Source organism: Prosopis cineraria, unplaced genomic scaffold (assembly GCF_029017545.1).
Source record: "Prosopis cineraria cultivar Desert tree isolate PC_DT_omini unplaced genomic scaffold, ASM2901754v1 PC11, whole genome shotgun sequence".
In the NCBI taxonomy this organism is placed as follows: domain Eukaryota; kingdom Viridiplantae; phylum Streptophyta; class Magnoliopsida; order Fabales; family Fabaceae; genus Prosopis; species Prosopis cineraria.
In genome coordinates, this window is record NW_026555342.1 from 7,918,393 (window position 1) to 7,934,102 (window position 15,710).

Sequence of the window (15,710 nt, forward strand, 5' to 3'; positions counted from 1 at the left end):
ATAATTTAGTAGTCAATTTACCATTTAACCTTGATGTCAAAAAACATATTTAAATTACTATAAATAATCTAAGTTATTTTAAGCTATATTTTTATATTGTCTATTAATAATTTAAAAATATATTTTAATAAATTAAGTATATTTAAATATCTAATAATTGGATGCATATACATTAATAATATATTAGCTATATTTATAATATGTGTGTATTCATATATATCATGATGGGAGGGGGGTTGGGATTTTGGAGAATGCTTATGTGGAATGGGTGATTCGGATTGGTAGAATTACATTTAAAGATCATTTAAAAAATTTATTTACAAATAAGAATTAATATAAAATGAATTATTGTTAATATGAGAATATTGACTTTTTTTTTGAAAAAAATTTATTGTTAGTTATTATCTGTGATTAATTTACTTGAATAGCTCTTTAATATAATTCTTCCTTTAAAATTTGAGGATAAGCAAGTAATAAGGCAAACTCTGTTTAATTAAAAAAAAAAAAAGGAATCGACAGACAACTTGGCTTGGTACAAACCAAGTTATGTGTCAGTTTAACTATCAATCAATTCAAGAACTCGGTTTGATACTAGTAAATTTGAGGATGCGTAGTGTTAAGGTAAATAGTTTAGAGAATGTAGCATTTGGGTAATTTTATTTTTTTCATATGGCACCGGTGTCAATTTTCCTGCACAACTTGCTAGCTGACCAGTCTAATTCCGTAGTAGCCAAAATCATATGCAATTTAACCACGGTACTATTAGAAAAAATTATTTATTAATATGTTATACTTTTAATTTTTTTTAAATACTATAAATTTAAAATTCAGTTTTAATAAGACTGAGTTTCAATTTTTTTTATAGGAAAGTACATATTTTTATTTCTATCAAATTTAGTTCTATATTTATAATTTTTTTATAAAAAAAATTGATGTGACAAGCATGGTTGATTATGCTTGCCACTGCCCCACCTCAACGTATGATTGCACTTTACAATTCTCCTTTCGTTCTTTGCCGATCGTCCCTCCCCTCTCGCATTGGTGTGTGATGTATTTGGATTGTTTTCTTGGGCCAACATATGTTTAGATGTTTATATATATATATATATATATAAAATAACTATAATATTAATTTTATAATTATAATTATACAAATTATACGTTTCAAAAACTATACTCCCACAACTTATTATTATAAGATATTTTTGATCTAATTATATTCTTGTTAAATTAATTAATTATTTTAAAATTATACACTATTTTCATATTTTTTATTTATTTAATAAATATAAGAGTACTCTTCTGCTTCTATTTATAAGCTAAAGATAAATTATTTATTTTGGTCCTATTCATATGATACTTTAATAATTATCATGCCAATCTTACTTTTTTACTCTTATTAAATATTTGAAAGTTTATTAAATATTAAGGTATTTTATTTTTAAAGTATGTATATTTAACAGTAATAAAGTAAGAAACTTATAGAATTTTTAAATAAAATTAATAAAGTTTTTAAGTTTTTTCTTGATTTTGGTAAATACATTGGGAGCCACTTATAAATAGATAAATAAAAAAAATACTCTTAATTATGAATGTAATTAATAATGTTCTTCATTTGAGATGTCCTATTAAATAAATACAAATATGGAAAGAGTCTATAATTTTAAGATAATTAATTAACTCATCAATAATATAATTAGATTAACAATATTTTATAATAATAAGATAATTAAAAATATTTTATAATAATAAGGCGTGAGTGTAATCATATGTTGAGATGGGATAGCAGTAGGCATGACTTGTCACATCAGTTTTTTTAAAAAAATTATAAATATCGGAGACGGTTTGAAAGAAATTGAGTTCTATTTTAAAACTCGATGTAATTAAAATTGAATTTTAAATTTATAATATTTAAAAAATATTTTTAAAAGTATAGCTTGTTGGTCAAATTACCTTTGTGTGTTGATAAAATAAATTGATATGTTGATTTTGATTTTGGAACAGGATGCGGATGTCACATGTGATCAGCTTTGGAAGTCAAAAGTTGGCGGGGCAGGTTTTCAGCGAGTAAGAAAATCGTAATCTTTCTGAGTTTTTCGATGCCGTGCAGCGGGAAGCTTTTCTCAGTAAGAAAACCGTACGCCATCCTATTGTTGATCCCAGCATTATAGCTTCCCTTGACATGGCTTCTCTTTCAATGGCACCAGGTACAGTACAATTAGCCAAGATTTAAGTGAATGTTACACTGCATTTTGTGTTTCTGGGGGTAAAGAGCAAAACATAGGTAATTGGCTTGAAGCACACAGCACTGGTGTATAACGGGGTGTCTGGCTTGTGTTGCTGTGATTCAATCTTGGAAGATTGGAATATACTAATATCGTGAGCATCATCGAAAAGGAAAAGGAATACGAAGGGGATTCTTGTTGACGGGAGCCAAATTTCGAAGGACCAATTATGATTCGCTTTCGTCAATGAAGAGACAGTTACTCTGTATCGACGGTAGCCACTAACTAAACTTCGATATTCAATAATCGATATTCTCTATATCCCCTTGCCCCCATCGCCTGGCTTCATCCTTTCCTTCTGCTTTTTCGCTCCCGGGAAGAAGATCCAATGCTCACCACCATTTTTTGGGTTCATGTACTTGGGGTTCTATATATGAAATGTTTCGCATTCGAGTCATCCCGCTGGATTTAAAAAAAGAGAAAAAGAAAAGGGCATCTTGATTTTCCAAAATATTTTCAATGTATATGACTTCACCGAGATTTCATCTGCTACTACCATTACTCGTGATCCCCTGATTTGTAAATTACTATGAAATTTTCAGCCACTCACATTTTAGATGTTTCCAGGTGCATGAACCACCATAATTTTATTGATTTTTAATTTTTTGAGAGTTTACTAGAGTTACAGAAAATTTATCAACTTAAAAATGTTTGTAAAATACTTATAAATTACTCAATAATAAGATTTAAAAAAAAAGAAGGCAAATATAAAAAAAAAATAAAACCAGAAATGTACAATAATAGTTTAATTTCCGGCTGAAGGTCCGAAAGTAAGGTAGGATGGAAGCTTAAAAGGATCCTCGTATCAGTGGACACGGTGTGATAACAAAGTCGGGTTCACTCAACTGAATTGTGGGTAATTTCAGGATAAGATATCCACCGGTTTCGTCGTTTTAAGTTAAAAGGTATTCGAATTGTACGCATGTGGATTGGAGAAGGCCTCCATATGGCCTTGAAGATAAGCCAACAAGCCCATTTACAGAGAGGGCCGTGAGAAGCTATGACCCTCTCTTGGGCTTTTCAATTTAGTTTCCTAAAACCAACAGGCTAGCGGATGGGCTAATTCCTTAAAAATACTGAATTGAGATTCCATTTTTTATAGAAATGTTGACATGGTACCTCAAAAAAGACTACCAAAAGGATATATGTGATCACCAAAAACCAAAAGCAAAAAGAAAACTAAATGCCGCTCATCCGCTGGCTGCAGCTAACCAAAAAGAGAACTCACTGACTTACAAATTTTATATTTAGAGTTTTGACATTATTTTTTGGAAAAAGATTTGTGAAAGTTGAAATTAAATTGAAAGCCGATATGGCCAAATTATGTAAATCGCGGAGCATATGAAGAGGGGAACACTGGAAGAAGGCATAAAAAGGCGTCAACGAAGCGATCACCCGTTTTCTTTTCTTTTTTTCTTTTTATTTTTTTAAAATTAGCAAGGTAAACAATACAAGAGTGTTCAATTCAACCTTAGCGCCGGATATTTAAGGGAACATAAAAGTTGATAGGAGAAACAAATGAAAAAAACAGAAATGGGGTTGAAGGAAGGAGGGAGCGAGAGCAGAAAATGGTAAGATAGCATGTACAAAAATAAGGATGGAGAGATGACGGGTTAAAAAAAAAGAAGAAAGGATGGATCCGGAGGGAGTAATTAGAAGTTGAGGAGGGTGGGGGAGAGTGCAGATAACCAAGAACTGTTGTTAGTTTGAGTCCAGAAGGGGTCTTGGTTCCAGTCCGCGGAAATGACGGGAAGCTGGAGGTCGGGGATTTTGTGGTCTTGAAAGCTCTCAGGCTCCGGCGTTTCTTGCTTGAAAACCACCTGCCGGGAATGTTGCGTGGGGGTGTCGGCGGAGCTGCAGGGCGAGATGCTGTCGAGCTGCTTCATCTCCTCTTCCTGCGCCGCCCTCAGCTCCAACACCTTCAAGGACGTCGCCTTTCTGTATATCTTGCACAGCACCACGTCCTTGGGGAGCTGGCAGGAGTCTGGCAGGCGGTACTCATTCATCACCCAGTCCGTCTTGGACCCGCGGGGGGCTCTGCCGCTGTAGAAAACCAGGGTCTTCCTCAGCCCGATGAGGCGTTTCGGCTCGGACAAGCTTATGATTTTGCGGTCCGAACCGGTGGCTTTCCAGAACCCTTTCTGGGTGGTCCGGTTGGGCCTGCCTCCGCTGCCGTGCTTCTTGTCCCTCGGCACAAAGAAGTACCATTCTCTTTCTCCCACCTTGGCAAGACCTGCAATCATGAATATGAGGGATATGCGGAGACGTGGGTGGATATATGGACTGGATGAATATGAATATGAATATGAATATGAATATGAATATGATAGACGCGTACCGGGCAAGTCCCAGGGATCGTGGTGATAGATGTTTAGGAAACCGATGATGTCGAAGCGCAGCTTCTTGCCGAGGATGGTGTTCTTGAGATAGAAATCGAGGAGTTCTTCTTCAGTGGGGTGGAATCGGAAGCCTGGCAGTTCCACATCCGCCGTCGACGTCATTTCACTCATGTCCCTTCTTCACTTCCTACACTCTCGCTCTCCTCTTTGCTTCAGTGCATGTGAGAGCCCCATAGCACCTTATGCTCTTTATAAACAAACCCATGAAGCCCATGAATATTGGCAACCTCGGACTAGACTGTGAGGCTATCTTGATCGTCCATTGATCATCAACGAACGCTCCTGATTATTCCAATTGAAACATGTCTTTTTTGCCCCTTTCCATCGTTAATTAATTAATTAATTTTATTTTTTTTGTTCTTTTAAGTGGGGTGACTGACCGGGTCGTCCCTCCTGCAAAGGTCTGTTTAAATGTTGACTCGTTAAGCAAAATCTGAGTATGACGATGACGATGGTTAGGAGTGGTAGGACCCACGCGGCATTGCCTTAATTAAATCTCTGTGGGGTCCTTGACTTGCCTTTGGACTCTTCCCTGGAATTTCCTCCGATTTGCTGTCACATGCATTCCCCTCTTCCGAATGCATTCCATCAGATTTGCGAAGAACTTCTATTGTTCAAACTATTTGAATACATGCTTTCTTTAATCATTTATCTCAGCCCAAGCTTCTGTCATTAAATTAAAATGGATTTTAAATACTGTGAGCAGATTATAGAATTAAACAAAACATATCCATACCAAATTCCCACAAATTAACGCAGAGACATATATAGTAAGAAAGAGTGACGATATATACATAACATAGATTTGACGAGAAATAAAAAACGCAAAGGCTGGAGAGTTTGAAATAGAAATATATAGTATAAGCATTTCCCAAGCTCCTGGGCTCTTCCCGCCTTGTGGTTGGTCAAGAGAATATGCGGGTGCCATTTATGACATACACACAATTCTTGCCAGGTTGTCGATCGCACCATCGTCTCTCAAACCTTGTGGATCCAAATCCTCTGTTAAACTTGGTCTGTAATTTTGCATCGAATTACAGACGAAACGATGAGTGCCAATACGCTGTTTCTTCTAGGCATATTGATTCTCGGAATCGTACCCGCCTGCCAACCGTGTAAACTGGCGATTTTTTATGATAGGCGAATGAAATTGAAGATCAAGTGTCGTTCCCATTAATTTTTCCGACGCGAATAAATAAAGTGATGATTTATTAGTTGGATGTGAAACTTTTAGACAAGTGCTGAATTTACTTTTTCAGTAAATACCATTTCTAAACGTTTCCGACCATGGACTTATTGATAATGCATGCACTGTTGTATATGCTCTGCTTGCAAAGAATAATATACATGATCAACATGTACACCATGTGACATGTCATTTTAGAAACATTTGCGATATTAACGTTATAATTTTTTTTATCCGTTAAAAAATATGGGGCCTGGGAATAAGATGAACAGTGCAAACTAAGTTTTTGAGTATATACAAAAAGTAAAATATATATATATATATATATATATTGGCCATGCATCTCTTATGTCACATTTAAGGAAGTTAGATTGGACTTCAAGATTAACCTTTCGTTTGGATAAGGGAAAAATATGGAGAAAAGAAAATTAGGGGAGAAAATTAATTTTTTTTTTTTAAATTCTAGTGCTTTTCTCTTCTCCCTACTTTTCTCCCCATCCAAGCCTAAAACAATTTAATTTACGAGGGAGGTGCATGCTAACAAGTTGTAAAAAGGGACAGAATCAGAGCATGTGATTGCTGGAAAAGAGACGAACGGGTCCGAATTACTGATTTGGGCGATGGTTGACGAAGTCAATTTGTTGGATCTTGTGGGAGCGAAGACAAAACAAAAACATAGAACTTGGAAGAAAGAGGATGCATGGTGGGTTTTTTTTTCCAAAGAGATATGATTCTCAATTCAAAGGCATATACGCGTTTGCAACATTATTTTCGTCTCTCCAAGCTCCATATTCTCTCTCTCTCTCTCGCAAACCATGATGTATGATAAAACGATTTGACTTGGAAGTCTTGCGCCAAGACTTGGAAAGTCTTTCTCCATTTGAAGTGAGTTGGTTGTAGAGCTTTTATCCACGTAGCACGTTATACAGAAACTAGGGCTAGCTGTTACTTTATTTTATATGAATAATAGGATTTTCATTTGCCGTTTGGAATTCTGTATATCTTGAACTAAGACCACATCTTGATAGTATGGACCATATTGTTGGTAGTTTATAAATAGTATGAGATTTTTAATCACTTTTTGATAAATATATGCTGATATGTGACATTGATGATGATGATGAGCCTCCATAAGTGATCGAACTAGACAATATTTTGGAGCAGCATGTGATATCTTTTAGCAAAGTAATGGGATGATTTGTATTGGAGTACGTAAGTGCACACTAACACTTGTTAATGGAAGTAGCTTCCTCCGCTACTTCCTCGAATTTTCTCAAGTCCTCTGCTTCAGTATTTACTGGTGCCTTCAACTGCATTTCTTTTTTTAAAATGGATACATTACAAGCAGACAAGTACGTACATACACATCTCACGGGAAATTTCGTGGTACCCTTTTGACACATCCTACTATCTGCCCATAGTTCACATTTAATTTGGCAAACAAATGATCTTTTTCATTGTACTGGCCACCCTTTAACACAAAGCTCTCCGCACCTGCAGCTTGTCCCCATCAATCTCACCAAACCAAAACAATTTCCTCACTCCTTGCCCCCCTTGTTAATTGAATTAACACCAACCCCTGCGATATATATATTGCACAGAGGATATTATAAAATTACTAAAGAAAAACTGCATGCCATGATTTAAAACTGTAAACGACGTGTCAACATTTAATTTCAATTATATATGTCAGAATAAAAATATGTTGATAGTTGGGTCTCCTAATTTATGAGTTGCTCTGCATGTAAATGAATTCATTTGAGTTTGTTTACAATTATTAATTATAAAAACGAAATTGCATGGACAATCATTTTCTTGTATTCCGTGGAAAGTATAATTGCAAGACTTGACTGTAGGAAAATTGATTTTGCGAGTGAAGACATGTCAACGCATGAAGAAATTGAGCGGTTGGACTGGGTCTCCCCAACAATATTTCCAAGATGCTTAGCTCGTACTTCATAAATTTATTTTGAAAATAAAGAATTTTTTTATTTACAATCATTAGAAACAAAATTAAAATATTATAGTATGTTTAGATAGATAATTAATTTTTATTAATTAACATGATTCGATTAAAGAGGGAATGGAGTTGTATGTCCACATCTCACCATAGAAGTCAGGGACATTTCCAAAACCACTTCTTGTGTCTCCACTTCTATCCCAAATGTCAATCAAAATTTCACCAACACGTTTTTTTTTTTTTTGAAAAATGTTAATTAAAAACTCTAAGACAATTAGACAACCAATATAAAATGAGGGCATATTTATAACTGAATTTTTTAAATTTACAAAATTAAACATTTGTATTTACAATGTAAAGGTCGATATTTTACATTAATCTCCTTATAAGATCTTTAACTGTCTTTTTTTATTTTTTATATTTTTTTTTTGCAAAATATAAGGGACTTACGGTAAATTCAATTATATATATATACATATACACACCTATTCCCTCTCATAATACCAGCATGCTATGCTTGTAAAACGCAAGTAATCTTGAATGGGTGACCACCTGTAAGAAAATGGAACGGCTCCCCAAACCATCCCATCAACAAGCAACTCGTCCCACTTACAATTTTATCTTTTCAATAGAAGTTCAAGACGGCGCTCAATCAACTTTTGCGAGCTCAAGGCAAAATGTTCTTGAGGATTCTTATGTTTCTTATGCCTCCAACTGCTTGTTCAGAACATTCAGTGAACTCGGATAAATTTTAGGAGAAATCACACTACAGACCTCAACTCAAAAGAGCAAAAAATTACACTACAAACCCAATAGATTCTGTTATTGCAGTGTTGGCCCAAAGGCTCTTGTTACAATTTTTCTTAAGAGCAAAAATACAATTTTACCCCTATATAATTTGAAAACTCAAATCATGCACAATACAATGCCTGTCAATGCACAACATAATGTCTATATATGTTTAATTGATCAATAGATTTAATAAAATATATAAGTGACGCACACAATATACAACACAATATTTATACATTTTTCAACTAGGTGTTCAAGCATGGATACACATAAACATTGTATTGAGAATTTATAAATACCATGTTGTGCATTTATGAACATCATGTTATGTATCTATAAATATTGTGTTACACATACTTTACATGAATTTATTTTAATTAACCTATAGATCAACTGAACATATATAAATATTGTGTTGAAAATTCATGAAATCATATTGTACATGCTCTGTGTGATATATATTTTAACATACAAATCAATTGGACATGCATGAATATGTTATTGTACATCCATGAACATTGTATCGTACATCATAAGGGCAAAATTGTACTTTCGTGCCTAAAAAATTGCAACAATAGCCTTCGGACGTACAATGCAATATCAGAATATATTGGGTTTAATTAAAATTTTTTTGCTGATTTAAGGCCTGCAGTACAATTCTCCCTAAATTTTACTAGTAAATTTAGCATTATATCGAATTGACTCACTTTCCACTTCACTTAAAGCCAGATGAATGGAATGCCTGCCATCCAGCACCACTCAGTTGAGACGCTGTACTTGCATCCACATTCATCATACATAACCACCTAAAACTAGCTTTCAAGGTAGGTTACATTAGAGCAGATTATTAACGAACCTTACAAGAATATTTTTTTAAATTTAATAAATTTAAATGTCGGGTCCTTAGCCAACAAAATATTAATAGTCACCGGATGGATGCCCTCCAATGAGCAACAAGCAGGCCCAGCATTTTGTTCATTGTAAGCGCGCTTCCCCAAAACACCGCTTCAATATGGTCACTGCCATTGCTGGACATTCAACTGTTGATATTCCCTATTATGCTTTGACTTTACAGATGCCATGCTGATACCACAGTGAAACAAGATTGCACCCAACTTCATTCACTGGGAAGAAACAAGATCAATAGGTTCAAATTAAAGCTTCAGTTATACTGCTGAAGGATGAAACCTAAGCCTCTAAACATGAGGTAAGCGCATCTAGGAAATCGGTCACTGTGGTTCTGCTAACCATGATCACGTTGGTAGCTTACCACTTTCCTTCCTTTAGATTAATTTAATACTATCCATAAAGCAATATTGTGTGTGTGTGTGTAAGGATATCATATGGAGCAACTAACCTTATCAATAGATAGATGGTACTCAATGCTCATATACATCAACTTTTTGTCTGTGAGGCAAGTCGAGTTTGAGCAACTTGGTGAACTACCGCATGCATCAACATGCATGAAGGCAGTCAGTAATTGTAGCAGGGTGCTCAAAAATCAAGAGAAGACAAAATAAACTACAGTTATTTCAAGCAGCAGATGGTCCGTAGAAATTAACAATTAGAGCTCGGAGTCTAAACATGCAGATGCACACCAGAACCTAACCTGAGATGTCTTGAGTTCTAGCTCATCCCACTCTAAGTAAGGATTGCTTCCTTCCACTATACCTGTTCCAGCATATATCCATGCTCCCATATCCTATGAAAAAGTCTTGTCAACGTCACCATAGTAAGAATAGCATGACCAATTTTGCTAGTGTCCACATTCCGAAAGTTCAGATATATGTAACTGTTAAATCTTATGATAAATTTCCTGAATCAGTGAAAACTTAAGAGGTGATTTTTCTTTTCAGATTATGAGAAGGCCAAAATGATAATTATAAGTTTGAAATAATACCAACATATAATTTTTCTCATCATGTGGAACAAAGCACTCTTGAAAGTGGTATTTCATGATCTCTGAGATGCTTTCTCTTCAAATAGTAATTTGACACAAATCAATAAATTGATTTGCAACTAAGTTTACAAAATTTAGTATATAAAATTGAAAAAAATCTTATTAATTTATTCATCAAGCGTAGGGATTTGACACCGATTATTCAAAATTTACAGCTGACTGTAAAATGATTTGCAATTGAGTTTAAAAAATTTAACATGTAGCATTGAAAAAACTTGTTGATTTATTCATCAAGTTGCAGAGAGTTAGCACCCATTATTCAAAATTAAAAACTGATTATAGAACAATTTCCAAACTGAGCCTCTAAAATTTAACACAGCATATTGAAAAAGAGAAAAACTTCACTGAGGGTATTTAAGTAAATTAACTTTGAAATTTTGATCACTTATATTTTCAAATGTTCTGGTCCTTCTTTGGCATTAATTGGCTCGTGGTCCTGAAGTGTCATTCCACTGTACTCAACTTACCAGTTATTCTGCTCACTTAATCAAAGAGTTATGATGATAATCTATTTTCTCCAGTGTCTCATAAACATGAAGCATCACTTTGGAATATGATCAAAACATCATAAAATAAATTATAGCCAACCTTTTCCACCAAAGCTGACCTGATGCCAACAGCAAATTCACTCTCCCCACCTCCAAACCAACCAACAGGTCCAGCATACATTCCTCGATCAAATACTTCTGAAAGTAATGTTTGAAAGAAAGGTAAATTTTTCCCCAATGACTAAAAGCCACAAATATGTCAATCAAAAAGCATAATTATGCTTCCCCATTTTTAGTCTAAGTGAATACAGACTGTTACCTTTTTTAATGTGTGCAGTTAAAAAGCATAGCTACACTTCCCATTTCAACTTTATTACAATCTGTAGGACTTGTTTTATTTTTTTGGCCAAAAGCTATATTACTTATCCCCTAGCTATGTCAAAATGATTAGGATCAAAAGTGCTCCGAAGAACAAATAGGCTTTGATGATTTAATTGCAAATGAATATAGCATATGGAGTATTGGATTTGTATGTACCTGTTTCTGCAATTAAAATTCGTGCCTCTTCTGTGGGAAACCCACAAACTGCAGGACTTGGATGAAGTGATGACAAAATTTCAAACTGGAGAACAAGATGAGGAGCCTAGTTAAATGATGAATACTTAATAAGCATACTCCCATGAGTAGTCTGAAACTCTTATCATCCCACTTTTACCTCATCTTCTTCGCTTCTTAGCCTGCCGGCTAATTGGGCAAATAAATGTTGGATCCTTGGGAGTTTTCTTATTGCTTTGCTTGGTTTCATCAGTACATTCTCGCATACTGCCTGTTCAGAAGAATGCTACAAATATCATTATCAGGTGGGGGAACTGGTACAACTAAATCAAAGGGTTTCCCTCATGCTAACTAACTAACCAAAGAAGGTCTAAATTGACTACAATAGGATGAACAGTGACATGAAAATAAACTAGTATATAGAGCATAATATCATATAGAATCAAGACAGTTCTTTGTTGATTTTTAACTTGGATTGCATTGTCCACAAATTAATAATCAAGGACAAATAAGGTTCTAGATTGCAGTCGGGAATACTTTCTAAATTAGCCCATTAGTTTTTCTATCAGGTTCTTTACTTCCAGTGTCAACCTGCGATATTAGGACCAAATTCCAAAATCTGACATCATAATATGCAAACATTATATTAAAATATATTCTTTTCCATACATCTCCCTCTCTTTTTGGACTAACGATTCACAAAGGATTCAAGGACAAGTTCCGACACAAACATAAACCATACATGCAGATGCCAACATCTCTTCCAGCAGCAATACAATCTAATAATGAGGATTATAAAGATAAGTTTACCTCCAATTTACTTCTTATGGTCTCTCTGACTATAGCAAACTCCATATCCTCCTTTGGACTGTAAATAAGAGGCAAATAAGTTAAATGACAGAAATAGGGAGGCTAGTTATAGGTGCAAATAGTAGAAATTGTGGGTATCAAAGGAAATAAGACTAAAACAGCAGCTTTGATAAGCTCTAAGCACAAATAGAACCTGGAAAGTAAATATAGTTCAATTTGATGATCTAGTGCTGTTGTTGCACCTCTTGCACGGGTTCCAGCCAAGGCTTCACTAGTTATGTGAAGCCATTTTCTGTGAAATAGTTGCTCTGGCTATTCATGAAGTTCATATAAATCAAAAATGAAACAAAGGAAAAACAATCTATCATTGCTGATTCAATTCAGCAAACAGATCTGCAAATTCATTTCTGGAGCATTCCATCAAAGCACAGCACGAAACAATTGATGCAATAAACTATGTAAGCCATCTTAGTTCATAGTTTGATGGGGTAACGCTTACTGTGTTTCCAATGAAGGCTGGTGCATCAGATGGCTGTAGGAAAAACTGGTATGCACCTGCACCTTCAACCTTCAATTGGTTTGGATATATGACGAACGTTACCAAATGTTTATGAAGAAATCACCACAAGTAAGGCAAGATTAGATTCAAATACCTGTAAGGATGCTAACCACGATAGAGGATCAATGTCAGCAGTAGGCACTACTCTGGTACTTCGGGCTAGCACAACCTGATTTTCCATTATGCTATGATATAATGCTATAATACCAATATAGAAGTAAAGCAAGACCTGGCGGGAAAAATAATCAAAACTAACAAGCGTGGAATGCGGATTAACCTTGGTTAGTAAGGAGTGGTTTTTCTGGATCATTTGCAAAGCTCTGTTAACAGCAAGATCCCACTCTACCTTAGAGGGAATGTTATGACTGATTATTATGGATGTTCGGGGAGCCTGTTTTGGAAACTTCACGATGAAAGAAGAAACCTGCAGCACGAAGATGTACGATGTCAACAAAATCCATTTCTATATTCGAAACAGAGAATATACATGCATGGACCTTGCGAAGTGTTGCCCGGAGTGCATTGACTGCGTTTTCCCATGACCAGGAAAGAGCATTATCCCATGCAATAGTTGCAGCAATCATCGACGTTCCTTCGAGCTCATCAAACTCGACCTGTCATTTTTTTTTTTGGGTATCTCTAGCTGCTGATGCTATAAATACTAACGAGAAAAACATCACAATGATATAGAACAGTTATTGGTTTGGAGAAAGAGAAGAAAGTGGGTTACCTGAGGAATCACGAAGTAAAAAGAACCAAAAGGCAGCCACTCGGGCGACACCTTAGCTTTAGGGTTGAAACGAATAGCTCCATAAGCTCTGATTAATGGGCACCTCTCAGAAAGAAACCTTCACAGCAAAGTTTAAAACAAAATGATGAGAATTTAAGGGTCGATGCAAGTGGCTTTGAGAGGTAAAAAGTAACCTTTTGATGGAAAGCCAGTCGTCGTAAGAAAAAGGATGTGGCTGCCGGAAGTAGATTGCGGAACCGACACCGGCGACGCTGACCAATTTGTGTTCGGAGGCCATAGACATTGAACTGTGACCATTCCCAAGAGAGGGTTGTGTCGCTCGACCTGAGAAAAAGCAGCGAGGAAGCAAAAGTTCGGGTTGGGAATGGAGCCAATCAATAGCTTCAATCTGCTCTTCAATCGCCACCTTCAATCCGAATATCAAATATATGAAACAACTTTCAGCATTGGCGATAGCCCCTTTCTTATTCCCCGCAAAAACTAGTCATTTTCTTTATTTTGTTTTTTATAAAGGAAAAAATGGAACGAGTAAGCCGGAGGCCATTACTAATTACGACGCGTCAATTTCTTAAGATGCATGAAATTTCAGAAGTGACCGAACAACTTTCTAAAAATTTACCAACAGCATATGATTTTGCTCACATTCTTCTCACAGATTTTTAAAATTTTTATTTTGCTCATGATTATGTATATTTTTAAGATTCTTTTAAAAAATAACACTAAATCAACCCATCAATGTCAATAATCAGTCAATCCAATATCCAGAACCGAAAGTCGTCCCTCAAAAATAAAAATCCAGAATAGAAGAGCAGAAAACGCAGGAGAATACAAGTGAAGAAGGGTGAGTGAGGCGGATCCTGAAAAAGAAATAGCATTCCATGTTTATTTTTAGATCATACAGAAAGCAGTGACTGGGCATTGGCGAGAATCAGATGGACAAATCCTTTGAAAAATTGAAGCAAATGAGGAAAGAGCGTGAACTGGAAAGCAAGAGAGGGAGAAACGAGGTAAGGTTAAGGGCAGAGCAAGTGCGTGACGTGGAGCAGCGAAGGCCTCAAAATTGTTGAAGGAGGAGAGACAAGGAAGGCAAGGCAGAGAGAGCTAAAAGAAGAATAGGAAACCTGGAGGCGGATGATGCCGGAGGTAGACAGAGGAGGTTGGGAAATCAGGTGGGAGACGGCGGAGTTGAGGGCGTCCATAGCCAATGCCGGCGATGCAACTGAGGGAAGAGTGCGTGTTTCAATAATAACGACTGGGATTGCTGGATGCTGCGCAAGTCCTTGACGCCCGCAACCATTCAGGGAAAGAGAGCATGCCTTGAATTTAGGACCCTACACAAAACAAGATCACAAACACTTGTTGCAAACAAATATATCAGAGATATAGGAGGATGGTAGGAGGGTAGAGGGAGGAAGCTCAATTACATGATGACAGATGAAACCGAGGGATTGCCTGCTCGACTTTGAGGCTGCAAAGATCACGATGCTGCGTTTTCCAGATTGTGCGTTGGTGGCCCATTCGGGGGCAGTAGCTCCGACCGCCATTGCCAGCTGAGCTCTTCTCAAAGCAGAGCAAGTGCTACCAAGTGATAAGCAATCTTATTGTTCAATCAGGATGTGAAATGATATGGTTCGACTTCCACTTTGGAATGTGGACCTTCCCGGCTTCCATAACATCCGGACTATCTTGATTGCGGGGCCCTTTTTTATCAACTTCATCCAAATTTTTTATTTTTCCATCACGAACGGGCACTTTCACCCGTATGAAGAAATTCTTACGTTGACCACTGTATCAAGCTATTCATACCCCAAGTGTCCATTCAGTAAAACCTTGATATTTAAATGGCATTGAATATAAATAAATTTTGTTATTAATAATAGTTGTAAAAAAAATATAACAATTAAATATACATTTTATTATAAAAATAAAATAATTAAAAATAATTATATATAAAATTTTATTTGA

General features: G+C 35.8%; 2 protein-coding genes across 13 annotated transcripts; both read right to left on the minus strand.

Moving 5' to 3' along the window:
* Positions 1-3,648: 3,648 nt before the first annotated feature.
* On the minus strand, positions 3,649-4,858 carry LOC129285398 (NAC domain-containing protein 6-like). The gene is made up of 2 exons (XM_054921088.1): positions 4,624-4,858; positions 3,649-4,518 (listed from the first exon to the last, which is right to left on the minus strand). Exons 1-2 carry the CDS (start codon positions 4,793-4,795, stop codon positions 3,938-3,940), a joined length of 753 nt encoding a protein of 250 aa, XP_054777063.1. The 5' UTR covers positions 4,796-4,858; the 3' UTR covers positions 3,649-3,937.
* A 2,185-nt stretch (positions 4,859-7,043) lies between these two features.
* LOC129285397 (isochorismate synthase, chloroplastic-like) lies at positions 7,044-15,423 on the minus strand. Of its 12 annotated transcripts, none has more exons than XR_008587184.1 (16): positions 15,170-15,420; positions 14,867-15,076; positions 13,919-14,151; positions 13,725-13,842; positions 13,492-13,608; positions 13,272-13,418; positions 13,089-13,163; positions 12,935-13,003; positions 12,629-12,747; positions 12,436-12,493; positions 11,786-11,911; positions 11,608-11,692; positions 11,171-11,268; positions 10,232-10,324; positions 9,980-10,115; positions 7,044-7,449 (listed from the first exon to the last, which is right to left on the minus strand). XR_008587184.1 is itself a non-coding variant. In XM_054921081.1 (16 exons), exons 1-15 carry the CDS (start codon positions 15,287-15,289, stop codon positions 10,002-10,004), a joined length of 1,731 nt encoding a protein of 576 aa, XP_054777056.1. In that variant the 5' UTR covers positions 15,290-15,419; the 3' UTR covers positions 7,044-7,449; positions 9,980-10,001. The 12 variants fall into 12 exon arrangements, 8 of the variants coding, with proteins under 8 accessions (XP_054777056.1, XP_054777057.1, XP_054777059.1 ...); XM_054921081.1 differs by having other exon boundaries at positions 9,980-10,064; positions 15,170-15,419; XR_008587183.1 differs by lacking the exon at positions 7,044-7,449 and adding an exon at positions 8,580-9,746.
* Between the last annotated feature and the right edge of the window lie 287 nt (positions 15,424-15,710).

Bases quoted from the DNA above. Each gene is read 5' to 3' on its own strand.
- LOC129285398 (XM_054921088.1), bottom strand. From the start codon at position 4,795: ATGAGTGAAATGACGTCGACGGCGGATGTGGAACTGCCAGGCTTCCGA. The intron at 4,519-4,623 runs GTACGCGTCTAT...TCATGATTGCAG, and splicing joins CGATCCCTGGGACTTGCCCG to GTCTTGCCAAGGTGGGAGAA.
- LOC129285397 (XM_054921081.1), bottom strand. From the start codon at position 15,289: ATGGCGGTCGGAGCTACTGCCCCCGAATGGGCCACCAACGCACAATCT. The intron at 14,152-14,866 runs GTTTCCTATTCT...TTCGGATTGAAG, and splicing joins CCGGCATCATCCGCCTCCAG to GTGGCGATTGAAGAGCAGAT. The intron at 13,609-13,724 runs GTAACCCACTTT...AAAAAATGACAG, and splicing joins TTTACTTCGTGATTCCTCAG to GTCGAGTTTGATGAGCTCGA.